The 26,854-nt window shown below is 37.3% G+C and overlaps 4 protein-coding genes and 1 pseudogene across 7 annotated transcripts; 3 read left to right on the top strand and 2 right to left on the bottom strand.

Moving 5' to 3' along the window:
* The first annotated feature begins 326 nt into the window (after positions 1-326).
* Positions 327-2,452, top strand: LOC145906171 (contactin-associated protein like 5-3-like). Its single transcript, XM_082993587.1, has 6 exons — positions 327-745; positions 1,025-1,115; positions 1,172-1,264; positions 1,473-1,654; positions 1,873-2,005; positions 2,066-2,452. The coding sequence occupies exons 1-6, from the start codon at positions 350-352 to the stop codon at positions 2,251-2,253; spliced, it is 1,083 nt and encodes a 360-aa protein (XP_082849713.1). The 5' UTR covers positions 327-349; the 3' UTR covers positions 2,254-2,452.
* A 3,663-nt stretch (positions 2,453-6,115) lies between these two features.
* On the top strand, positions 6,116-7,987 carry LOC145906181 (contactin-associated protein-like 5; annotated as a pseudogene). The gene is made up of 5 exons (XR_014402803.1): positions 6,116-6,285; positions 6,467-6,560; positions 6,641-6,745; positions 7,131-7,300; positions 7,618-7,987. The product of XR_014402803.1 is annotated as a contactin-associated protein-like 5 (transcript).
* A 917-nt stretch (positions 7,988-8,904) lies between these two features.
* On the bottom strand, positions 8,905-11,693 carry LOC145906164 (retinoschisin-like). Of its 2 annotated transcripts, XM_082993578.1 has the most exons (9): positions 11,617-11,693; positions 11,001-11,159; positions 10,816-10,935; positions 10,592-10,744; positions 10,427-10,528; positions 10,252-10,368; positions 10,025-10,189; positions 9,796-9,974; positions 8,905-9,181 (listed from the first exon to the last, which is right to left on the bottom strand). In XM_082993578.1, exons 1-9 carry the CDS (start codon positions 11,672-11,674, stop codon positions 9,044-9,046), a joined length of 1,191 nt encoding a protein of 396 aa, XP_082849704.1. In that variant the 5' UTR covers positions 11,675-11,693; the 3' UTR covers positions 8,905-9,043. The 2 variants fall into 2 exon arrangements, with proteins under 2 accessions (XP_082849704.1, XP_082849703.1); XM_082993577.1 differs by having other exon boundaries at positions 10,427-10,744.
* Positions 11,694-18,842: 7,149 nt separating this feature from the next.
* On the top strand, positions 18,843-21,568 carry LOC145906165 (uncharacterized). Of its 2 annotated transcripts, XM_082993580.1 has the most exons (9): positions 18,843-18,967; positions 19,394-19,552; positions 19,618-19,737; positions 19,853-20,005; positions 20,066-20,167; positions 20,226-20,342; positions 20,405-20,569; positions 20,620-20,798; positions 21,400-21,568. In XM_082993580.1, exons 1-9 carry the CDS (start codon positions 18,910-18,912, stop codon positions 21,535-21,537), a joined length of 1,191 nt encoding a protein of 396 aa, XP_082849706.1. In that variant the 5' UTR covers positions 18,843-18,909; the 3' UTR covers positions 21,538-21,568. The 2 variants fall into 2 exon arrangements, with proteins under 2 accessions (XP_082849706.1, XP_082849705.1); XM_082993579.1 differs by having other exon boundaries at positions 19,853-20,167.
* Positions 21,569-22,742: 1,174 nt separating this feature from the next.
* On the bottom strand, positions 22,743-25,475 carry LOC145906174 (contactin-associated protein-like 5). The gene is made up of 6 exons (XM_082993591.1): positions 25,212-25,475; positions 24,929-25,022; positions 24,745-24,852; positions 24,206-24,375; positions 23,774-23,897; positions 22,743-23,348 (listed from the first exon to the last, which is right to left on the bottom strand). Exons 1-6 carry the CDS (start codon positions 25,434-25,436, stop codon positions 23,167-23,169), a joined length of 903 nt encoding a protein of 300 aa, XP_082849717.1. The 5' UTR covers positions 25,437-25,475; the 3' UTR covers positions 22,743-23,166.
* Between the last annotated feature and the right edge of the window lie 1,379 nt (positions 25,476-26,854).

The raw sequence follows: 26,854 nt of genomic DNA on the forward strand, positions 1-26,854 counted from the left end.
GCAATTTTATACACCACGAAAATACCTTCAGCAACATAAATCACCAATAAACAATTTATAGTTCTGTACTAGAAATATAGTTTGACTGCATGCAAAAACACGAACGAACCAGCACAACCGAGAAGTGGTTGCAACTAAATCATTAAATGTTTTAAATATTAAGTAGTAATGTTATAAAATTGCCAACGTTGCTGCCACTTTTTTAATTCCACGTCAGGGTCTTCTTTCTTGCAGCTAAAACTTGGAGAAATACGGGGAAAAAGGGAGGATTGAGCGGGTATTTAAACTTCACGAAACGTTCGGCCGATTCTGTTTGTTCTGAAAGGGTTGCAAAGACCGACAATTCAACATGTTCGCTGTGTTGCTACTTGTGGGAATATCACAAATTGTGGCTTCCGAGGAATATTTCAAGGGGACAACAATTGTTCAATGTTTTGGGAGCGATCAACTTCCAACTCAACCTCTCGTTCAACAAGTTGCATCCTACCCTCGTGGACCGCCAGGAGCACCTGGAAAAGGTGGTCCCGTTGGTCCCATTGGACCCGTTGGTCCCGCTGGTCCCGCTGGTCCCGCTGGTCCCGCTGGTCCCGCTGGTCCCGCTGGTCCCGCTGGTCCCGCTGGTCCCGCTGGTCCCGCTGGTCCCGCTGGTCCCGCTGGTCCCGCTGGTCCCGCTGGTCCCGCTGGTCTCGCTGGTCCCGTTGGTCCCGTTGGTTCTGTTGGCCCCATGGGCCCCAAAGGTCTGAAGGTAATGTTAATTCGTTTCTTCAATCTTTAAGTGATTTCCAAATTGTTCAGCATGCACTGTATGTGAAAAAATTGATTTCCAATTGAGACGCTTCAAGTTTATTGCGGAGACTTTGAAAAAAAAATTTTTTTGCAATCAAACGTAAAATAATGGTTTTTATTGACAAGATGTCTCTAAAGTGAGAGATATCCCAATCACAAATAATTACGTGGACAACTCAAAACGACCCATGGTTTAACAAACACTGCTGAAAACTTAATATTTAACTTTAAATTTTAGGGTGAGATTGGAATGAAAGGACAAAAGGGAGATTCTTCCATATCTGCAATAAACCAGTTGCAAGCAAGAGTTGACGAATTATCCAACATAGGTTTGATCTGTGACAAAATTTAAAATCAAAGCAATTTATTCCTAAATTTGTTTCAGTAAACAAACAGCCTCGGAATTGTGAAGAAGCTGCAGGTTTTTTTATCTGGCCACATGAAGGGCAAGAGGAGTCTGTACAAGTTCAATGTCAAAGTAGACAAGCGTTTTCTACACTTTTTAGGAAACTCTTTCCAAACTAGAAATTTATTCTTTGGTCAATAAAAAGAAGGGCCAAACAAAGTACCAAATCTATGAAAACGTGAATTTTTAAGGTTAATATTAGTCGGCTCTGTTTCTGAGACAAATATATTTCGCTACTAGAAGGCGTCTTAACTAAAAATAAAAGTAACTTCTATTCCAGGTGCAAATGTAAACGGTAGAATGGTCGTGAAAACCTTGATTGGCCACGACAGCGAAAACGAGATTGCAGCAGAATCATGTGAAGGAAACCTATGTTCCAAGAGAAATGTAACTTACAATGTTCCCATGCAACAGATAATTGCATTAATAAATGCCTCTCAAGAATGCAGACAATACATTAAAGTAAGTATTTATTCTCTTCTTTTTTTGATGTACTCGAGTCGATTAGGGTAATACCACATGTCTTAATTTTGTTTAGTATCGACAGGACGTTTGCTAAGGCACCCTAACACTAGCACATGGATTAGCAAAACATTATCACAAATACGCAGATAACGTATCGAATAAGATGCTGAACTTGTGTTGTTTACATTCGAAAACATCTCATAAGAATTGTTTAGTATCGGTGCCGTGGAAGTATGTTGCACGCTAAAACTGGTGAAGTGATCGGTGCATGGATTTCAAGGGATGGAACTTTGAAACGTAACTGGGGCGGAAGTGAGAGAGATAAATACTGTGCGTGTGGAGAAACAGGTGATGTGATATACGTGAGGTTTGGTTTTTAAACAAATGGCTCACAATCAATGTTTACAGCATCTTGTATTAATAACAAGTACAAGTGCAACTGCGACACAAATGCTCATATAATGACGTCAGATAAAGGTTTTTTGACAAACAAAGCTGATCTTCCTGTTACCTCAATGCAATTTGGAGATAATGGGGGACGTGGAGAATTTGGTTGGCACACACTTGGAAAGCTTGAGTGTTGGGGAAGAGTCTGATTCCTGCATTACAAACAAAACATTTTGTTACAAACTAATGAGTTTCACCCAACTACCACTCATTTACGAACCACACGCTGTACATTTTCGTGTATAACTACACTCCGCATACACCAATGTATAAGAAATAGAGCAAATAATGCTTTTTATTGTTTGCTTCAAATTCACTACAAAATACACCAAGAAATGTTTTGTGCAATTTATCAGTGAAAAGACGAAAATAATGACAAGAATACTTACCCAGTTGTCTACCGAGCAGAAAAGATGTCGAAAATTCTTGGTTGAAGGAAAGAAAAAACACTTTAAGTTTGCGTTACAATTTTAGGAATTAAAATTATCTCTATTTACAAAAGAAGTATTCCTATTGCAAACATACATACATTGTAAAAACAAACACATCAGCAAAAATTGTTTTTTTAGACCAAAAGGCAGGAAATATCTGTTTTCAGTTAAATTTTCCCTGTTGGCAAGATTCCAGAATACTGTTATTTTTTTTTTACTTTTATACCGGTTTCTGTACATTTGTGGTTATCAGAAAAATAAATCCATCCGCACCTTTAATGTAATAGCAAGGAAACCCATGTCGCACGATGAGCTTGAATGAATTATGAATGATCTGGCAATGTGGCATTTTAGGGAAAAGGTGGCTGGCATGTAGCAGTGCTTCCTAAAATTTATTTTAGTTTGCCTGGGAATAAAAAAAATCTCAAAAACGCAACGAAAATATACCATAAACGAATTTTCCTAAAATATCGTTTTTTTCTCTTTTCATGCAGCTTTGTGATAATGCGCCTGTTTTAATACTCCGCATTTTTATTCTAAAACTAAATAGCTCACGGAAGCTTTCATTGTCATTAACCAGCATGTTTTAGGTGATGACGTATCATCACTGATCACTACTGCGTGAGTTCTCTTCGGAGAAGACATTTTAACGAAGCGTGTAACTGCAGGGCAACTGAATAATATTGCTGCAGTCAGAACTTCTTAAATTTCGATTTTTAATAATATAGCAAGAAAGCAGCATTTTATCTTCTGCCGCAGGCCCCCTTCCGGTAACGTTTCGCAGCATAGCGTGTAAGTCAGCTAAACTTGCCACGCCACGGGTTTAAAATTGGCACGCAGGGTGAATTTGGCTGCAGTACGAGTTGTATGTTGTTTTAACAATGTTTTTTAATGAACATCCACCTGATAAAAATATAAGCTGGTCACGCGATGAAATACAAAACACCGCTTGTATGAACTTATTTCAGTAAAATGTTTACGTCAAAGAAAAACGGGCCGTTTGGTCAGCAAAGTCGCCTGAAAGTCACACCAGCTGCAGTGATGAGACCTTTTTGGTTGAAACAATGGTCATCTGTATGCAGCTTACACAATTTACAACAATGCTTGTTTCCAGCATCTTGTATTGACAACACTCACAAATGCAACTGTGGCCATAATTCAAACAGCGTGATAACATCAGATGAAGGTTATCTGACTATTAAAGATGATCTCCCTGTGACAGAAATGCGTTTTGGCGACACTGACGGCTCAAATGAAAGTGGATGGCATACACTAGGAAAGTTGGAATGATGGTGAAATATGTATATTTAAAAAACTGCTTGTAAATAATGTGCAATGCATTTTAATAAAACCTATTACCTTTATATTTACGTAGTATAATCACTGAATTTCCAACAATGCTCAGACAAGAATAAACATTAACCTGTATATCTGCATATCTACGTAGCATAATCAGTGAAATAGAACTATTGATAGCATGCGAATTAGTAAATATGATGACTTATCACATATTTTCGGCTTGGTTTTGTTCGTGGGTAAACAAATAGTTATGTGTTTTGCAATGATAAAAAAAAAATGGCCTCTACTGGTAGACAATGATAACCCTGGTTGTGAAATCTATACCGCATTGCATTCTAACATTATGGATCATTTTTCGAGAAAAAAATTAAATTGTAACTTCACATTGCAAATGATCGATCAAAAAAATTAGCAATTCGCTAAAAAGGGACCCGAGTTCATGGTATGACTGGTCTGGACATCACTGAAAAGTATTTCCGCGTTGGCTTCTACAATATTGATTTGTTCTCCCACAAGCAATAATGGTCGCAATTTTGATTTCACTTGCTGTGGACAGCGGTGGCTTCGTACGCAATAAATGTTAGCAATTGAGAAACTGCATGATTCGGAATTTTGAAGTGTTCTAACATTTTAGATCAGCTTTACAGAAATGTCTTAGTTGGAAATTAGGACAAGACTTTTAGTCTTCATGTCGGGTCGCAAACCCATAATGCCACCATCAATATGTACAAAATGTGACGATTCAGAATAGTTTGTGAATGATCTGGCAATATGGTATGTTACGGATGGCTGCGTAGCACTGTTTCCTAAACTTTCGTCTTGTAAACATAAATGACTTTTTCCTTAAAACGTCGTTAATGTTCTTTTATGTCTGTTTTATCAAACATCGTCAGCATTTTATTAACCCAAAACTAAAGCTCACGAAAGCTTTAAACCTTTTATGGAACCCTAGGTTTCTGTGGAACCCACTTTCGGAACCGCAGCCATAGAATGTCAGTCAGGTTGCTTACCATGTTTTATTTAAATACGTATTGTTTCACCGTTCATCATAACTTATTACTACTGCTTTGTTTCCCTTCGGAGAAGGAGAGATTATTTCTATGGAATTGAACTTTCAAGAAGAAAATTAGCATTCAGACGCCACTTTACTATTAATTTCTTTCATTTTGAGAATCGCTCAACAAAGGTCATGGACTGCATAAATATTTAAAAAGTTTTTTGTTTGTTACCTGCAGGTGACGCGTGCTTGTTTCCTATTAATTTCGTTGTTTTATTTGTCATTAACTGCGTTAACAGTATCCGCAAAATTTAAAACCTCTATCTTGAATGAATATAAGTAATCGAATAAGTGAGATATAGTGCGGTAAGGCAAGAAAGCAGTATTTTATATTCCGCGACAGGCTCCCTCCCGGTAACGTTTAGCAGCATTGTCAGCTAAACTTACCATGCCACGGGTTTAAAAATGGCACGCGTAGTGATTTTGGCAGCAGTGCGTTGTCCTGAGTTGTATGTTGTTTTATCTAACAATGGTTTTTAATCATCCACCTAACAAAAATATATGTTGGTCACGCGATGAAATGGATAACACCTCTTGTATGAACTTATTTCAGTTAAAGGTTTGCGTGCAATATGAAAAACTCCCAGTACATGAATTAAAAATCACAAAATTCCAACTGTTAACCGCTTTATTAACTTAGCTTCCAATAGTGATTTCACCGCAGAAGCCACTCCAATTCCACGCAGTGACTAAGCAAAAATCCTCCCGTTATTTGTCCTCCCGTCAGAATGGAAAGTGCAGTTCGTTAAATGCCACCACCACAAAAAAGCAGGTCTACTTCCTCATTAGCACGTAACAATTTTTTGCTGTGTACCAAGTATGACTTTGAGTCAACTTTCTTCTGGCAAGCAGTTCAAAAAGTTTGAGATTCGGTTACAGAAGGAATGAGTTCAAATGAGTAAATAAAACAGTATTAGATCTGGAAAATTGAGAAATTACAACACTTCGGATCAGCTTTATTGAAGTAGTTTTTGCGAAAACGATGCAATGTCTTATTTGTCAATATGACCAATATTAATTTTTCAGATGTAAAAGGATTTTGAAAAAGCTAATAATATGTAAATCCCTTGTTTATAATAAGATCTCTATGTTTAGGACAAAAATAATTTACATTCTAATTTCCAACTGACAGGTAAAAGTACAGGCTAGTGAAAGACCCAGCTAACGAAATGCTGGGTGTACTTCTGTTCTATCTGCTGACAACTTTGCAAGTTGTCACATCGCAGCAATCAACTAATGAAAATTGCAAGGGAACAACCATTATACAATATTTCGGGGGCGATCAACTTCCAACACAACATCACGTTCAACCAGTCGGACCTTCTCAGCGTGGGCCAGCTGGGCCACCAGGAAAACGTGGCCCCGTCGGTCTGGTGGGGCTTCAAGGCCAAAAGGTAATATTTTTATTTCATTGTAATAACTACAAAATAGTTAGAAACGCTACAACATGAGAAGAGATGAGGGAAAAGCAAAAATCAAATTGTGTGGCAAATTTTTGCTGAAATCATTTCATTGCTTGGTTGAACTGATTTGTATTTGCTCCTTATATAAACAAAATAACAAATGTTATTTTAGGGGGAAGTTGGACTTAAAGGTCAAAAAGGAGATCGACACGAAGAATCCGTTCTTATTCAATTAAAATCGCAGTTTGATGCACTTAGAATAAAAGGTTTATACTTTTACTAAAGTGCATATATGCATGCTGTAATAGTGACGGACTGCACATAAAATTTTGCTTGTTATATTTAGTTGAAGAAATTCCGACATCATGCAAGGAAGCAACAAACATATCCGGTTATTATCTGATTTCTCCAATGGGACGACAAGAGGTTCCGTTTTATGCGTTTTGTAACGGTATGTTTACACGTTGTTCAGTACGGTTTTCATGTTGCACGGTATGTTTAACATTGTTCAAAGTCACGTAGCCAATATCAACAAGTATTCTCTGGTTCGACGCAATGTTTTGAAAAATATTTAAACTTTAACACAAGAAGAGATCGTCAAAACACATTTTTAACACAAGTCCACTTCTATTTAAGCTCATTGCATTTCATTAACTTCAGTATTGCGCACTTAATTCTATTTTTGACCTTTTAGGCTAAACGTCAATATCGGAGACTTTTTCTGATAGAAAATTGTTGTACAGATATTTTGTTGGTAAACTTTTTGCATTTGAACGATTGGTGGCCATGCATTTAAATCCAGTTAATTTTATTAAAAGTTTATATATTTGTTACAGTGACTGATTCGCGAACAACAACTTCCATCAATCACGATAGCGAAGATGAAATACAGGCAACTAAATGCAGTCCTAATAAATGTTACAGAAGGAAAGTGATTTACAATGCTGCATTTCGGCAAATTGTGCAACTGCTTGATTCGTCTGAACACTGCAGACAATTCATCAAGGTAATGTTTTCTGGTATTTAATAAGTGATGTTTATCAGGCATCCAAACCACATTATTCAAATACTTGAAATTTGTTAAACAGTATTAGAAAAAGTGGGAAATAAATCAGATAATGCTATAATGCTTGACACATCTGGAAAGTCAACGTAACAAATCCTTACATGCACTTTATATGTGAAAAGTGTATACCGCGAATTAAACCCCACATATGCGTGTCATAAGTTCATTTGAATCTGTAAAGCAAAGATGCCTCGTCAATTACATTTGAAGGAATACAGAAATTTGCTAAAACTTATTTGTACAAAATACAATCACAGTATCGATGCAAGGGAAGCAGGCTGCTTACAGATCGGGTAGGAGCTTGCATGGGTTTCGCGAAACGGGATTGAAAAATATTACTGGGGTGGAAGTGAGAGGGAAAACTACTGTGCGTGCGGAGAAACAGATGATGTGATATACATGACGTGTGGTTAGGTGAACAAATTACAACAATGTTTGTTTCCAGCATCTTGTATTGACAACACTCACAAATGCAACTGCGGTCAGAATTCAAACAGCGTGATAACATCAGATGAAGGTTATCTGACTATTAAAGATGATCTCCCGGTGACAGAAATGCGTTTTGGCGACACTGACGACTCAAATGAAAGTGGATGGCATACACTTGGAAAGTTGGAATGTTGGTGAAATATGTATATTTGAAAAACTGCTTGTATGTAATGTGCAACGCAATTTAATAAAACTTATTACCTTTATATCTACGTAGCATAATCACTAAATTTCCAACAATGCCCAGACAAGAATAAAGATTAATCTGCATGTCTGTATATCTACGTAGCATAATCAGTGAAATAGAACTATTGATAGCATACAAATTAGTAAATATGATGATATATCACATATTTTTGGCTTGGTTTTGTTCTTGGGTAAACAAATAGTTATGTGTTTTGCAATGATAACAGAAATATTGGAATGGCCTCTACTGGCAGACAATGATAACCCTGGTTTTGATATCTATACCGCATTGCATTTTAAATTTATGGGTTATTTTTCGAGAAAAAAAAATCGTTTAGTTTCACATTGCAAAAGTGATCTATCAAAAAATCAGCAATTCGCTAAAATTTTGACCCGCGTTCATAGTATGACTGGTCTGGACATCGCTGAAAAGTACTTCCGCGTTGACTTCTTGTTTTTCTTCCTGCAATCTTGTTTGTTCTCCCGCAAGCAATGAGGGTGGCAATTTTGATTTCACTTGCTGCGGTCACCGGGTTTCAAACGAAATAAATGTTAAGCGCAATTGAGAAACTGCATGATTCGGAATTTTGACGTCTTCTAACCTTTTCGATTAACTTTACAGAAAAGTTTTAATTGGAAATTAGGACAAGACTTTTAGATTTGATGCCGGTTTTCTACACACATTCGATCGCAAACCCATAATGCTAACAATATGTAGAAATGTGACGATTCAGAATAGTTTGCAAATGTTCTGGCAATGGTGTTTTAGCGATTCGATGGACAAATACAAATGATATGTTACATTTTCGTTTATTTCAAGTACATTGTGATAGAAATATTGTACACTGTATGATGCGATTTATCCCAAAACCAAATTTGACTTACACAAAAAACAACTAAGATATTTTAATTATTTACATTATTTTAAGCATGAATGACAAATCTGTCACGTTTTTTTCTTTTTCGCATTACTTTCCATCGCTGTATACAACATAAAAAACAGTCAGATTAACAAACAAGATACTCAAGACGAACAGTCATATAGTTATTGTAAGTTTGTGGATAAAGTCGCAGCTTGATGGCAATCACCGGTTGGAGAAATCGATTAGTAACCTTCGTTGTCCTGTCTGTATTCCCAATAAAAACCTTAAGAAAACGTATGCAGAAAGTTTTCAAAATTTAAAGCAAATTCGTAAATATTGTTGTAATTTAAAAAAATATAAACACCGTGCACCAGAAGTTATTTTAAATTGTGCGGAAAGGGGTTGGGGACAACATGTGCGTTGGTGAAAATGTTGGAAGCGCGAAAGTATGTGGTTATTTGTCATTTTACGCTGAAGATAGCTAAACGTTGTTTGATTACAAATCAATGTCTCACATTGGTTATATAATTGCAGGAAATGTCGCTGTGCCTCAAGCAACACTTTTAGTCGACCGATAAACAATCCGTGACAGTAGAGTTATGTATACGTTATTCGACAAGTACAGAGATTCCAAAATTGTGGTCCATGGAACCAATAATGGGGCACTCGGCCACATTCAGAGGCCACATGTCAAATAATCGCTTTGTTTAAGTATTTCTAAATATTCTTTAACCGGACCTTGGCTAATTTCACCGACATCGCCTTTCGCTTGATAAAGTGAGACTGTAGTTTGCCAAAAATTCCAAAAAAGTCCTACCACCGAGCTTCTGTTATGGACTTAACATTTAGGTCACGGATGACAACGCGTGGCAACGTGATATAAACTAGCAAACCTACATCATTAGAGCTCTGGGAGTTCGCTATGTACTTCCAAACCGACGAATTAGGTGGCAGGTATGATATCTTGTAGGTCTTAACCCATTGTTGTTGATTGCCATCGGTTCTTCCCTGGGTTATTACGCCTGTGACGTTTGTGGGATTCTGCAGTGCGACTTCAATGTATTCACCAACATTGGCTGTAGAAAGAGCTTTTTTACCAGTTTATAAGAAATATTAAGTTAATTACGTTGATTTGGAATCCATCCGCCAATATTAATTCCCGGTATAAATGGCTCATCAAGTCTTCCAAACCAAGGTGCACTATATGTATTTGATATGGAATCAAAATAAGAGCTTGCTGTCATCGCACTATCTGGTATTATCGTACGGTTTCTTACTCCAAGACTGCAATCTGTATATTTACCAAATATTAAATATCTTGCAGTAAAGTTTCTGCAAACGAAACAAACGCACCTTTTTCACAGTTACTGCCTCCATACCACAGATCACAAACACATCGATATCCATTCAAAAGATCAACACAAGCAGCACCGTTTTGACATGGATTTGAAGGCAAACAATCGTTCATATCTAAAATTCCATTTCCGTGTGGTGACAAATAAATATAATCTGGTATCAGTATTTTTACCTGATCTAAACGTGAACCAAGCCTCCTCACATGATGTTTTATTCGTTGCAAAATTGGTTCCACTTGCATATTTGTAAAAAGTTACCAAACCCCCGACATTTTCTGCAATACTATTATTGATAACAAAAAAAGTTCTGTAAATCACAATATAACAATTTGCAAAACCTTGTATAATTCCTTCTTGCACTGCTGCAGCACAAACCGAACTATTGACGGCATATGTGCTTGTTCCGCATGAGTAGGTATTGCCACGACAACCCGGTGGACAATCGACTTGGGCGACATCATTCTCACTATTTCCTGTTGTCGAGCAAGTCACTAAAAGTTTGATTAACGTTACTATTTTATACGATACAGTAGCCATCTGTATGCAGCTTTTTTTCACTTACCAGAAAATGTATAAGTGTAATTTGCTGCTGGGCAAGATATGCTTGTTACTCCGTTTCTTGACTCACCAACATAACTCATTTGACCAAATCCACGGTAAATATCGACTGGTCCTCCACTTGCTGCATGACAAAATTTTTCTTAACCACGCAACACTTTTGTCGCATTCGCCATGTAATTATCTTACCATCTATCCACTGATCATGCATTGCAGCGAGACATATTGGACCTTTAGAATAATGTGAACTTCCACATAAAGTTGATGAACCGACCGTTGGACAGTTAGGAGGACAAATAACTCTCGATATGGAATAATTAACCCTTGATAGTTTGGTGTTGCAAGTCACTGTCAGAAATATAACAATTGATAAGTGGACACCAGCGTAAATGTAAACACCATGTAGAAGGTTTTTCTTGCGTTATGGGATAAATTACCTATCTTAAAGATTCGTCTGTTGGTGTCCTAATTTTTTTAAATAATTTGCCGTTGAGCCTACTGTGGTCGCATTGTCCTTCGTAGAGTGATGTTTCAAAACCAAGCTGTTTACATGCTTGCACAGCACATAAAACATTTGAGGTCGGCAAAATTCTTGCTCACTAGATCACAACACTCAGGCAAGTACAATCATATGAGCAGGCAAAATATCTTTATCAGTTAACTGAAGTTAACACACGTCACATGGCAAAAAGTTTCTGCAATTTATCCTACAGTGAATAATTGGACACTGACCTGCCATTCAATCGTTTCTTAAATTCACCAAATTCACTTGTTGAGTAGTAAATAATAAATTAAATGCACTTACCAGTTAGAGCACATATATTCCTCATACAAAGAGCAAACGCCCAAAGTTTTAACTTCATGTTGGAATATTACAGTTACAAATGATTAGAAAGGATGGTGATCTGCCTGATTTTGTTGCCTGTCCGAAAATAAAGTATACTAAGCTGGCAAGCAAGACGTTATTGTGTCTCTTATCGTCTAATAATAAATTAATGAATACTTCCTGCTCTCATGCAGAATCGATTATGTGACGTATGACATAAATCAAACGATCGTATTCATGCAGATTAACAGCACCTCAACACAAATGATTGCAAATTTGGGGCAAGGTATGGCTTTAAATTAATTTCGAAATGATTTTCTAAATGCAGATCCAAAATTTTAGAAAGGGCTTTGATTCACATTTGTTCACATCGTACTTTTGAAATATATGTCACAATTAGCGTTATATTTATTTCATATATGATGTTTCTGATATATATTATATATATTGTTTCGCAGACTGATCCGTCGATCACCGACTTTTGACATTTTATCTGTTTACATCGTATTTGCATTATATATTTTCCTATGTATACCACTAATTTAGCTGTGAAGTATAATGATCTATTGATCACTATATTCGATAGAAGAGTGTCAACTTATTTATAATTATTACGTATAGATCTGATCTTTTTCAACAAGCGCCTGTCGGACTTAGAACTCGTAACAAAGACGTTTGTTTGAAGTTACATCGACATTACGGCATAAAGATACATTACATGTGCATTTTCAAAAACAACGTTCCAGGCCTGGTGTAACTGCGACGTCGATGACAAAGTCTTTTGTATATTTGGGACTTGTTCCGCAGGTCGACATTTTGTTGACACCTAAAAAAGCACAAACCTATGAACAACTTTACAGGCAACGGCACAATTGCACGAATATTCTCATTTATGGAAATCCGGATTTATCTTGGCATCTTGGATTTTGCCATCATGGCACAAACCACTACCCTAGAAGGTCCGGGCAGTTCAAAATTCCATTCAAACCACGCTCTAGCATTATGCGAGCATTTTGATTTTTTATTAACACATTGCACCCAGCGCCTGTCACCATCATGTCGTCTATTTCCGAAACTTTATCAGGAAACCCCGAAGAATTGCGAATTGGAATGATCAAATTGTGAGGAAGTGTTCACGAACACTAAGACCACGCTGGCAAACGCAACGCTGTAATATCAACTACCAGCGCAAGCACCAACAGCCCTAACCACCGACACATCCGACAAGGCTATTAGTAGTGTTTTGCAGCAGCAGTCTAATCAAAAGCTTAAAGTTTACTCGAATTGCAGCTGTGCAGCAAGATGCCGAAATACAGGCGTACTGCATGAAATCGCCTTTTTCGCCTTTTCACGCGTTGCTATTTATCGCCCTGTTAGCTTTTCACTTCACTTGTCCTGATAAAGGTCTGTTGCATAACGACCGAAACGTCGCCCAAACAAGTGGTTTTCTTGCCAGAGGAGTTTTGATTTATTGAGTAATATGCCTGGCAGCATTAGCAACAAACTGTATGGCCTAAAGCTGAAAGACCAACAAATTGTTGATTCAAATGCAAAAAACTTTGGGATACCCAAACAGGCACGCCACGCCCGACTGGTCATAAAACATGGCACAGGAAGGTTTCGACGTGGTTTATGGCCTATCGCATCCTCCATTCGACGGACTCGAGACTGCTGGCATCGAAATTTATATTGCATGGCCTATGCATTGCCCGGTAAAGGCTTGTCGGCAAAAAACATAATCCCATAGGGCAAAGATTCAAAAACAAACGCGTTGTCGCAATATCCGACATTTCAGGACAAATGCAGCCACAGCACTTTCAAAACGTTGGTCCACTGCCACCTTCGCAAGTTTGTTGCTGGCTCAATAAAGGCCGTTACCATATGTTTAAATGAACTTTATCAGAGAAATACAGGTTAAGTTTCTTTTTGGGGGTGTTACAACTTCTTACAACATATTAAATCAAAAATGGGTGACATCGCGCTTCATGATATTTGTTGTTTTTTAGCAATATGTGGTAATACCTGAAGCTCGTGTTAACATTGCGCAAGTAGGATTCCTGCGATATCCAGGTTGGGAATATTATTTTAAAAACTATGAAACGCCGTTTACGCGCTAGTGCGAAATGTTTTGGATCCGTAAAATTTTGTTCTGCTAAATTTGTGGCTTTGAATTGTTTAAAGAAGTGAACCTGAAAACCTGTTGCAATATTTGTTTGGGTATTTGGCAGATTTACGTAAAGGACTGTCGTTTTTGAACAATTAGCACAGTAAAATATAAATTTTCAAGAAATGATTGCGATGTAGATATTTTGTATAAGGACCAGTTAAACCAACGAAGCTTCGTACTGAAACGGTTAACAAAGAAATTAAATCAAAAGAATTGTATAGTGTTATTTTTTCAGTAAAGTTTTACTTAACCAGGTAAAATAACAGTGGATGACAAATCTACCATGACAGGCCACCACATGTGCAGAGGAGATGACCATTGACTTGAAAAATTTGTCAACGAATCTAAAATTGTGCAGTGTCAAATATATCAACCCCAAGCCACTGTGTATGTCTGCTGGCATCCGTTCTAAAAATATCTTTCGAAGTCGTGTTTTCCAAGTGACTCGGTATTGTTCATTAGCTTACGATGAGTGTGTCTTTTCCACTTTCAACGAAGTAACGTTGCCTACAATTTATATGATGCAGCGGTTAAGTGCTTGCGCTGAATTGTCCTTTAATATTGTGACTATCGATAGGAAATAATTTGCAATGGTTCGAGAACCATCTTTAACCTTGGTGTGCAGCTTAAGGTAAAATTAAAAAAGCAATACTGGATTCAAACATAAAAAAATCGACCGTTTCGCGTCAACATATTAAATTCGACAAAACACAGTGGGTGTAAATACTTGAGTCACCTAGGGACAACAGGTACGAATGCTGATACTCTTTAACGACACCATGCGGAAATTATCCGCTTCTCATTGTGTAACCAAATTACTTTTGGTCGTAATTTCAAAGGAGTACCTTTGTGTTTTTCAGTAACAGAAATAGTGTGCATACGGACACACGGTCATGCATCGTCAACCAGCAGAATAAAAAAAACACGAACATTTTAAAAAAACAGCAAAGAAATATTATTTTGTCGCTAAACCGGCACCAGTTCTCTGCTGGTCGTGTCGTCTTCTTTTTCGTTCTGAGCTGTAACTCCCAATATTTCCTCAATGTCGTTCATCGCCACTTTGAAGTTGTTTTCTCCCTGCATGTTGGGAGCCGATATTTCCTGGTGAATAATCAACAGATTCCGCGCGAAAGCCGCGAGCGCTCCAGGAAGATCGTCACCCACAGACTTGTGTGACGTAAAAAACGGTTACAAAGTCAATGGGGCGAAGACAAAGATAGGTGTTGACAATATTTATTTTCAAATCCTAAGTAATCTAATTTTTTGCGTAGGGTACAATAACTACGGAATAAGACGCATTTTTCAAAATTTATATTTTACAGCTAACAAAAAAAGCGGCACCAGCCTTAAATAATTTATAGTTTATGGGAAATAATTATACTCACACCATTCCAAACTCCTCGCGCTTGGACGAATCAACCAGTGTGAAAACTGTTTCTTGTCGTTCCTTGATATCAAAGCCAATCCCATGAGCGCGACACATCTGTACGAAAGGAAAAAAATAGAACTTGAAACAACGAAACAGTCTTTTGTTGACATATTTTGTTGGTTTACCGGAAAACCAGCTTACCTGGAAAAAGATGCTGTATGTGGACAACGGCCATGTTGCTGTGGATGAGGTTTGTGCTCAACACGCAATACCGGTTAAGATTGACCGGAGTCTGTTGTCAAACAAAATAATTACAATGGCTACGAAACAATTCAGTAGATATACACTACATTTGGATGAGTTATTAAATGGCAGCAAACACGTGATGCTTCAGTCTCGATGTAACACAACGCAGTGAGAGTGTCATCGCCATTTAGTCGCTACAATAAATACAGAAAAGTTGTGAATGTTTCGAAGAATACGAAATGCTCTTCAAACTGCCATGAAGACGTTCTCCATTGCATGGGAACTGTTTCATGACAAAATCAACGACTGGCGATAAATGTTTTTGGGTTACTTTGGGCAAAGCTTATATGACTGCATATGGATTTTAAAAGCAAGGATATTTTTTCAGTAACAGAGCACAACAGTTTTTAGTGAGCTGTAAACAGGTCCTGTGTACTGACCTGTAAGGTCTGGTGACGATCTTGTAAGCGAAAACTTTCAAATTGTGTTGAAGATGCATGCTATGAGTGTACTATGATGACACAATGTTTGCTAAGAGACAAGACGTTTACGAAATCCTTATGCGTTTAAAATTATTCCAATATGCACCTGTAGCCCAAGGTAAGGTCGGTTGCCCACAAACTCTGTTGCATCGATATGGGGTCAATGAAAGTGACGTAATCGATCGAGAAGTGACCAATAACTCCACGCGACGGCACGCTTCACCGATCCGCAAGCTGACGTCAAATAGCTGGACTGGATCCACAGAAGCCTGGAAGAAAGTGCAGGTATACATACTGTTATTCTGCTGTAACTCTTTGAATAAGCATCAGAATTGCCAAACTGTGTTATGGGCAACAAAGGCTTGGTATCTGATTTTTCCCACAAGTTATACGAGAAAGAAAAGTCATTTGTCATTACAGTTATTTTGCTAATACCAAGATGATTTTACCACCAACACAGCGACACCCAACGGAAGATTCAACACGACAAACAGGACGATTAAGAAAAAAACAACACTATACCCATGCTGTGTACAACAAACACCGAAAAACTAACACCTAAACTGTGAACCCATTTTAGAGAAAATACAGAAATGACGATAAGTATTTAAAGATGAAGGTCTAACCTGTGGTATGGAGGTGCCCCAGCATTTCAGGGGATTCAGCGTGAATCTGGTCCCTGCATGACGTCATTTGGACGGTCCCCTTGGGATCGATCAACATGTCCACCGTTAAACACGTGACACTCTCTGAGGGGGGATACGTTTCAATGATTCCTCCCTGTGCAGTTGAAACGTCATTTAGAAACTATCGCTTTTTTGTCAATAGCTCTTGAGGCCATCTACAGTCACGAACAGTATCTAATATCAAAATAAGATAAAATTTTTGCATAAATCCCAACAGAGTTCTCAGTTCAATCGCTCACCTGGCTGAGAAAAGCGCCACGAAAATCGACCCATTTCGGAAATGCGTCACGGTTCGCTGGTTTTGCAAAGTTGTCCAACACCTCTGGTAGTTGGAAAAGTACTTTGGTGCAAGCCGCGTCCTAAAACAATATTTGGTAAATATTCTCCACCTCAGACACAAAAATACACTCCATGCAATCACTACCTGTGCCCATTTCTTCTTCACTTTTTCACCGTACCTCACGCTCTCTCGAACCATCCAGTGGTAGCAAGGCAGGTGTCTACAAGAAAATGTAGCACTTAACATTAGATTTTAATTTTAGAGGTTTTGTTGGCATAATTCCGAAATTCTGTCCTTTTTTCCTATAGGTCTTAATCACATGGCGAAAGGGGTATTTGCCTTGCAGACCCCAAGTTTAAGAGCACTTACGATCATTCCATTTAAATTTTATTTGTAGCACAGCGATGTCAAGCATAACGTTAACATCATATTAAGCGTAACTTGTTTAATTTTTTTTAGACAGTCGTTTGGAGATGCTTAATCTTAAATCTAAGGGTAAAATTAAATGTCATGCGGGACACAAAACGGGACACGAAGGATCATATTTGGCCCTCAGACCGCCTGTTTCACATCCCTGCTCTAAACCTACTTGTCAACGTCGATGCACCGTCCTTCGAATCCCGCATCCACTTTAAAAAACCTTTAATTATAGTTGAGATACACAGCTATGAAGAATTGGACTTTGTGTTCAAACTATGAGAGCTTTGTTAATTCATCATTAAAAAGATTTATTTTATCACTTTTAACTTTTAACCTTCTATGTTAAATTAATGAGGCATCGCCTATCGCTGGAAACCACTGTGTTAGCACATCAACTCAAACACCTTGTTCGCTTGAAGAGAAAATTCATGAAGTCCCAAAAATAAGCATGAAAATATTTCTGCATTTTCCCCCCAAAAAATTTGCCAATTGCACGAAATTAGTATTCTTGCACGCTGCATAATCAGCTCGTATACAATATGCTGCTGTAAAGGGCATGTGCCCAGTTGTCCTTATTATCGCCCGTAACTACCCTTACAACTTCCTAAGGCACTAAGGTGTCGTCGGAAGTTATACTTTGAAAGATGATAGTTTACCACAGCTCGCATAGGTTATGTACCACGCGGTACCGCGCATTTAAACTTTACCTGACAGAATAACCGTATAGCGTGTAACTATATATGTATCATCCTACCATCAATCAACATCAGACCACTCATTGGATAATCAAAGAAATCCATCACAGCAGCACGGGTTACTTCATGAGCCTAATTGGATATTAAAAAACTCAGCACATACACATTGCCACAGTATAATGTATATTGGTTCACCGTATAGTGCGTAACTAAATTGGTTTACCGTATATAGTGTGTAACTATAGAAGAAAAAACGGCAGAATTATGTGGCAAGCCTAAAAGTTACTCTTCTACATCGAATATAGTGATCAATATATCATTATACTTTACAGCTAAATTAGTGGTAGCGTAGAAAAAAATATAATGTTAACATGATATAAAAAGAGTAAACGTCAAAAGTGCTTTAAACGAATCAACCTGTGAGAATCGGTGACCGACGGATCTGTCTTTTCGAATCAATATATATAATATATATCAGGAACATCATATATGATATAAATAGATCGCTAATGGCGTCATATATTCCAAAAGTACGAACACGTTAACAAATGCGGATCAAATCGCTTTCTAAATTTTCGATCTGCATTTAGAAAATCATTTCGAAATTAATTTAAAGCCATACCTTGCTGCAAATTTGCAGTCATTTGTGTTGAGACCAACACAAGAATGAGAAAAACGTAACCCGCGCCAGGCAAAATGTGCTCTTAATCTTATACATGAATACGATCGTTTGGTTTATGTTATGCGTCACATAAACGACACGTCATATACTATATGAGAGCAGGAAGATGTCATTAATTTATCATTAGATGATTCGACAGACAATAACGTCTTCCTTACCAGCATAGTATACTTTATTTTCGGACAGGCAACAAAATCAGGCAGATCGCCTTCTTTTTTAATCATTTGTAACTGTAATATTCCGACATGAATTTAAAACTTTGGGCGTTTGCTCTTTGTATGAGGAATATGTGTGCTCTAACTGGTAAGTGCATTTAATTTATTATTTACTATTCAACAAGTGAATTTGATGAATTTAGTAAATAATTTAATGGCAGGTCAGTGTCCAATTATTCACAGTAGCATAAATTGCAGAACCTTTTGCCATGTGACGTGTGTTAACCTCAATTAACTGATAAACGTATTTTGTTGCGATCTAGTGAGCAAGAATTTTGCCGACCTAAAATGTTTTATGTGCTGTGCAAGCATGTAAAAAGCTTGGTTTTGAAACATCACTCTACGAAGGACAATGCGACCAAAGTAGGCTGAACGTCAAATTATTAAAAAAAATTAGGACACAAACATACGAATTTTCAAGATAGGCAATTTATCCCATAACGCAAGAAAAACCATGTACGTGGTGTTTGCATTTAAGCTGGTTTTAATAAACCTCTTGTTATATTTCTAACAGTGAATTGCAACACCAAACTATCGGCTCTTAATTATTCCATATCGAGAGTCATTTGTCCTCCTAACTGTCCAACGGTCGGTTCATCAACTTTATGTGGAAGTTCACATTATTCCAAAGGTCCAATATGTCTCGCTGCAATGCATGATCAGTGGATAGATGGTAAGATAATTACGTGGAAAATGCGACAAAAGTCTTGCGTGGTTAAGAAAAAATTTGTCATGTAGCAAGTGGAGGACCAGTCGATATTTACCGTGGATTTGGTCAAATGAGTTATGTTGGTGAATCAAGAAACGGTGTAACAAGCATATCTTGCCCAGCAGCAAATTACACTTATACATTTTCTGGTAAGTGTAAATATGTAGTAATCCATTGTGAAATCAAACAAAAATTTACCTTGGGTAAGCTGCATACAGATGGCCACTGTAACAACAAAAAAATTAACGTTAATCAAACTTTTAGTGACTTGCTCGACAACGGGAAACAGTGAGAATGATGTCGCCCAAGTCGATTGTCCACCGGGTTGTCGTGGCAATACCTACTCATGCGGAACAGGCACCTATGCCGTCAATACTTCGGTTTGTGCTGCAGCAGTACAAGAAGGAATTATACAAGGTTTTGCAAATTGTTGTGTTGATTTAAAGAACTTTTTTGTTATCAATAATAGTTTTGCAGAAAATGTCGGGGGTTTGGTAACTTTTTACAAATATTCAAGTGGAGTCAATTTTGCAACGAATAAAACATCATGTAAGGAGGCTTGGTTCACGTTTAGATCAGGTAAAAATACTGATACCAGATTTTATTTATTTGTCATAACACAGAAATGGAATTTTAGATATAAACGATTGTTTGCCCTCTAATCCATGTCAAAACGGTGCTACTTGTGTTGATATTTTGAATGGATATCGATGTGTTTGTGATCTGTGGTATGGAGGTAGTAACTGTGAAAAAGGTGTGTTTGTTTTGTTTGCAGAAACTTTACTGCAAGATATTTAATATTTTGCGAATTAACAGATTGCCGTCTTGGAGTAAGAAACCGTACGATAATACCAGATAGTTCGATGACAGCAAGCTCTTATTTTGATTCCATATCAAATACATATCATGCACCCTGGTTTGGAAGACTTGATCAGCCATTTATACCGGGAACGAATATTGGCGGATGGATTCCAAATCAACGTAATTAACTTAATATTTCTTATAAACTGGTAAAAAAATTCTTTCTACAGAACAAGTTGGTGAATACATTGAAGTCGCACTGCAGAATCCCACAAAAGTCACAGGAGTAATAACACAGGGAAGAGCCGATGGCAATCATCAACAATGGGTTAAGACCTACAAGATATCATATCTGCCACCTAATTCGTCGGCTTGGAAATACGTAGCGAACTCCAAGAGCTCTAATGATGTAGGTTTGCTAGTTTATATCACGTTTCCACGCTTTTTTTTCCGTGTCCTAAATGTTATGTCCGTGGCGGGACTTTTTAGGTATTATTGGCAAACTACAGTCTCATTATTGTCAAGCAAAAGGCGATGTCGGTGAAATGAGCCAAGGTCCGGTTGAAGAATATTTAGAAATACTTAAACAAAGCGATTATTTTAAATGTGGCCTCTGAATGTGGCCGCGTGCCCCATTACTGGTGGTATGGTCCACAGTTTTGGAATCTCTGTACTTGTCCAATAACGTATACACATCACTACTGTCACGAGTTGTTTATCGGTGGACTAAATGTGTTGTTTGAGGCAAAGCGTCATTTCCTACGAAACCATGTGAGACATTGATTTGTAATCAAAGAACGTTTAGCTATCTTTAGCGTAAAATGACAAATAACCCCATTTACTTTCGCCCTTTCAATAAATCTTTCACCACCACACTTGTTGTCGCCACCCCCTTTCCTTATAATTTAATATAGGCTAACTTCTGGTGCATTGTGTATATTGTTTCTAAAATTGTAACAATATTCACATTTGCTTCAAATTTTGAAAACTTTTTGCAAATGCTTTTCAAGGTTTTTGTTGGGAATACAGACAGGACAACGAAGGTTACTAATCGATTTCTCCAACCGGTGATTGCCATCAAGCTGCGACTTTATCCACAAACTTACAATAACTATATGACTGTTCGTCTTGAGTATCTTGTTTGTTAATCTGACTGTTTTTTATGTTGTATACAGCGATGGAAAGTAAGGCAAAAAGGTAAACGTGAAACATTTGTCATTCATGCTTAAAATAATGTAGAATATTTCTGTCAAAATGTTCTTGAGATAAACAGAAATGTAACATATCGTTTGTATTTTTGGCTATCGAATACGTAAAACACTACTGCCAGATCATTCTTGAGATAAACAGAAATGTAATATATCGTTTGTATTTTTGGCCATCGAATACGTAAAACACCACTGCCAGATCATTCACAAACCATTCTGAATCGTCACATTGTACATATTGGTAGCATTATGGGTTTGCGATCGAAAGTGTGCATAAATCCGACATCAAACCTGTAGATCCCAAACCCAAATTTATGAGTTCATTTCGTTATTGTTGTTATTTCTATGTTTGGCGCAACACTCGTAACAAAGGCTGCGCAGTAGCTGTGCGCGTGCAGACCGCTTGGTTATGTTTGCTTGTTTTGTGTTGCCAGTTTTTGTCATGTATTTTAACAATAAGGATTTTATTTCAATAAGAATTCTACTTGAATAAGGCGTGGGTAGTGTTTACGTCTGACAACTGTGTTTATCTCTGAAAACTGTGTGACATTTGGAAGTGTGATTTCGCGACGGGCAGCCTGTGCCTGCTTATAGATCGGTCGCAAAACAATTTGCTGAGTGTACTAGAATGTCTGCAAACCGTATACTGTATACAATTGAATTTCTTTTTCGTTTGTAGAAACCGTTTCTGTTCTGGTGCGTTGATGTTGTGCCGGTCATTTCCGTTGTATTAAATACAAGTGTCTGTTGTGTTCCGCGGGCTACATAGAAAAATTTGGGACGCGATTTTAACACATTTGGGCTGAAGACCAAAACTGCTATGTAGCGTGTAACGCCGCCGATCCGTTGAAAAAGCACGTTACAAAAACAAAAAAGTCTTGTCTTAATTTCCAATTAAAACTTTTCTGCAAAGTTAATCTAAAATGTTGTCAAAATTACGAATCTTGCAGTTTCTCAATTGCGCCTAACATTTCTTTCGTATGAAAACCCGGTGACCACAGCAAGTGAAATCAAAATTGCGACCCTCATTGCTTGTCGGAGAACAAAACAATATTGTAGAAGCCAACGAGGAAATACTTTTCAATGATGTCCATCAGACCAGTCATACCATGAACACGGGTCTCCTTGTAGCGAATTGCTGATTTTTTTGATAGATCACTTTTACAATGTGAAATAACGGTTTTATTTTCCTCGATAATATTGGAATACAATGAAGTATAGACTTCACAACCAGGGTTATCATTGTCTGCCAGTAGAGGCCAATTTAATTTTTCTGTTATCATTGCAAAACACATACTTTGTTTGCCAAAAGTATAAGTATTTGTTTGCCCAAAAACAAAACCATTCCGAAAATTTGTGATAAATCATCATATTTACTAATTCGTATGACAGAAATAGCTGTATTTTACTGATTATGCTACGCAGATATACAGATATACAGGTTAATGTTTATTTTTGTCTGAGCATTGTTGGAAATTTACTCTGATTATTCTTTGTAGATACAGGTAATGAGTTTTAATATAAATGCGTTGCACATTATTTACAAGCAGTTTTTCAAATATACATATTTCACCAACACTCCAACTTTCCTAGTGTATGCCATCCACTTTCACTTGGGCCGTCAGTGTCGCCAAAACGCATTTCTGTCACCGGGAGATCAGCTTTAATAGTCAGATAACCTTCATCTGATGTTATCACGCTGTTTGAATTCTGGCCGCAGTTGCACTTGTAATTGTTGTCAATACAAGATGCTGGAAACAAACATTGTTGTAATTTGTGTGAGCTGCATACGGATGACTACTGTCACGACCTATAAGGTCTCATCAATGCAGCTGGTGTGACTATAAGACGACTTTGCTGACCAAACGGCCAAGCAAAGACTTGACTATATATGACTCCGTCATTCGTTGGGAACCAAGCTAGGTGCAACCTTACGGAGAAAACAAGCAGGAAACATTATGGCCAAGCAATGCGCAACCAATAGTACTGTCAGGCCCCGTGTCACAATAATCATAAGATCAGCAAAGTGGAGCCAATAGTAAGGTTTGTGTAAGCTGCATACAGATGGCCAAATGTTTCGACATATAAGGTCCCATCAGTGAAGTTGGTATGACTATCAGACCAAACAAACATTGTTGTAATTTGTTCACCTAACCACACGTCATGTATATCTAACCTGTTACTCCGCACGCACAGTAGTTTTCTCTTTCACTTCCACCCCAGTAATATTTCTCAATCCCGTTTCGTGAAACCCAAGCTCCTAGCCGACTTGTAAGCAGTTGGCTTCCCTTGCATCGATACTGTGATTGTATTTTGTACAAATAAGTTTTAGCAAATTTTTGTCCCTTCAAATGTAGTTGGACGAGGCACCTTTGCTTCAGAGATTCAAATGAACTTATGAAATGCATATGTAGGGTTGAATTCGCGGTATACAATTTTTACATATAAATTGCACTTAAGGATTTGTTACGTTGACTTTTGTGTCAAACATTATAGTATTATCTGATTTATGATATTTTTTGCTAATAATGTTTAACAAATTTTAAGTATTTGAATAATAGGTTTGGATGACTGATAAACATCACTTGTTGAATACCAGAAACATTACCTTGATGAATTGTCTACAGTGTTCAGACGAATCAACCAGTTGCACAACTTGCCGAAATTCAACATTGTAAGTCACTTTCCTTCTGTAACATTTATTAAGAATGCATTTAGTTGCCTGTATTTCATCTTCGCTATCGTGGTTGATGGAAGTTGTTGTTCGCGAATCGGTCACTGTAACAAATATATAAAACTTTTGTGAAATTAACTGAGGGCAGGCATTAAAATGGCTCGCCACCAATAGTTTAAATGCTAAAAAATTACCAACAAAATATCTGTACAATAATTTTGGTCCAAAAATAGAATAAAGTGCGCAACATTGAAGTTAATCAAAGCTTAAATAGAAGTGGACTTATGTTAAAATGGATTTGAAGTTCTTTTCTTGTGTTAAAGTTTAAATATTTTTCAAAACATTGCGTCGAACCAGAGAATACTTGTTGACATTGGTTCCGTGACTTTGAAAAAGCCATGTGAAACATACTGTACAATATGTAAAGCATATCGTACAACCGGTAAAGCATACAAAACAACGTGTAAACATACCGTTGCAAAAGACATAAAACGGAATCTCTTGTCGTCCCAATGGAGAAATCAGATAATAACCGGATATGTTTGTTGCTGCTTCTTTGCATGATGTCGGAATTTCTTCAACTAAATATAAAAGCAAAGTTTTATTTGCAGTCCGACATCATTACCAGCATATGTGCATTTTAGTAAAACTATAAACCTTTTATTCTCAGTGCATCAAACTGCGATTTTAATTGAATGAGAACAGATTCTTCGTGTCGATCTCCTTTTTGGCCTTTAAGTCCAACTTCACCCTAAAATAACATTATTTATTCAACAAATATTTTTATATAAGGAGCAAATACTAATCAGTTCAACCAAGCAATAAATAATTTCAGCAAAAATTTTGCCACACAAGTTGATTTTTGCTTTTCCTCATCTCTTAACATGTTGTAGCGTATTCATAACTTCTGTAGTTATTACAACGTAAAAATAAATATTACCCTTTGTCCTTGAAGCCCTATCGGACCGACGGGGCCACGTTTTCCTGGTGGCCCAGATGGCCCACGCCGAGAAGGTCCGACTGGTTGCGTGAGATGTTGTTGTGGAAGTTGATCGCCCCCGAAATATTGTATAATGGTTGATCCCTTGCAGTTTTCATTAGTTGATTGCTGCGATGTCACAACTTGCAAAGTTGTCAGTAGACAGAGCAATAGTACACCCAGCATATCGTTAGCTGGTTCCTTTACTAGCCTATACTTTTACCTGTCAGTTGGCAATTAGAATGTAAATTATTTTTGCACTAAACATAGAGATCTAATTATAGGCAATGGATTTATATATTGTTTGCAATTAGCTTCATCAAAATTCTTTTACATCTGAAACAATATTACTGGTCATTGGCAAAATATAAAAATTCAGTGTTTTCGCGAAAACTGTTTCAATAAAGCTGGTCCGATGTTTTGTAATTTATCAATTTTCCAGATCTAACACTGTTTTATTTGCTCATTTGCACTTATCCCATCTGTAACCGACTCTCGACGTTTCTAAACTGCTTGCTAGAAGAAGGTTGACTCAAAGTTATACTTGGTACACAGAACAAATCGTTACGTGCCAATAAGGAAGAAGGCTTGCTTTTCTTGGTTGGTGATGGTGGCATTCATTTCACGCACTGCACTGTCCATTCTGACGGGCGGACAAACAAAGGGAGGATTTTATCATAGTGATTGAAAAAAGCAAATCCTGGTGATTTTTAATTTCATGTACTGGGAGCTTTTCATATTAGACGTAAACATTTTGCTGAAATTAGTCCATACAAGAGGTGTTTTCCATTTCATCGCGTGACCAACATATATTTTAATCAGGTAGATGATGATTAAAAATGATTGTTAGGAAAAACAAGATACAACTCAGGACAACGCACTGCGGCCAAATTAATCCTGCGTGCCATTTTTCAACCAGTGCCAAGTTTAGCACGTGTACCCTGTGTTATGCACCCCTGACCTACACGTTATGTTGCACAATGGAGTCTGCCACAAAAGATAAAACACAGCTTTCTTGCTGTAACGCACCATCTTTCTCCTTCGATTATTTACATTCATACAAGATTGAAATTTGGAGATTGCGGAAATTTAAAAATGGAATAATAGACAAATAAAACAACTTTACGAAATTAATAGGAAACAAGCACGCGTCACCCGCAATTAATAAACAAAAAAAACCTTGTTAATTATTTGTGCAGTCCATGGCCTTTGTTGAGCGATTCACAAAATGAAAGAAATTAAAAACAACCAAGAATTTTCAACATCTTTTTTTAATGCTCGGTAGACAACTGGGTTAAGTTTTCTTCATCATTTTCAAAGCGTCTTTTCACTGATAAATTGCACAAAACATTTCTTGGTGTATTTTGTAGTGAATTTGAAGCAAACAATAAAAAGCATTATTGGCTCTATTTCTTATACATTACTTGATGTACATGGAGTATGGATATACACGAAAATATACAGCGTTTGGTTCGTAAATGAACGGTAGTTGGGTGAAACTAATTAGTTTGTAATATAATGTTTTATTTTTAATGCAGGAATCAGGCTCTTCCCCAACACTCATTTTTTCAAGTTTTAAGCTGCAAGAAAGAAGTCCCTGCCGT

Source organism: Ascidia mentula, chromosome 6 (assembly GCF_947561715.1).
Source record: "Ascidia mentula chromosome 6, kaAscMent1.1, whole genome shotgun sequence".
In the NCBI taxonomy this organism is placed as follows: Eukaryota; Metazoa; Chordata; class Ascidiacea; order Phlebobranchia; family Ascidiidae; genus Ascidia; species Ascidia mentula.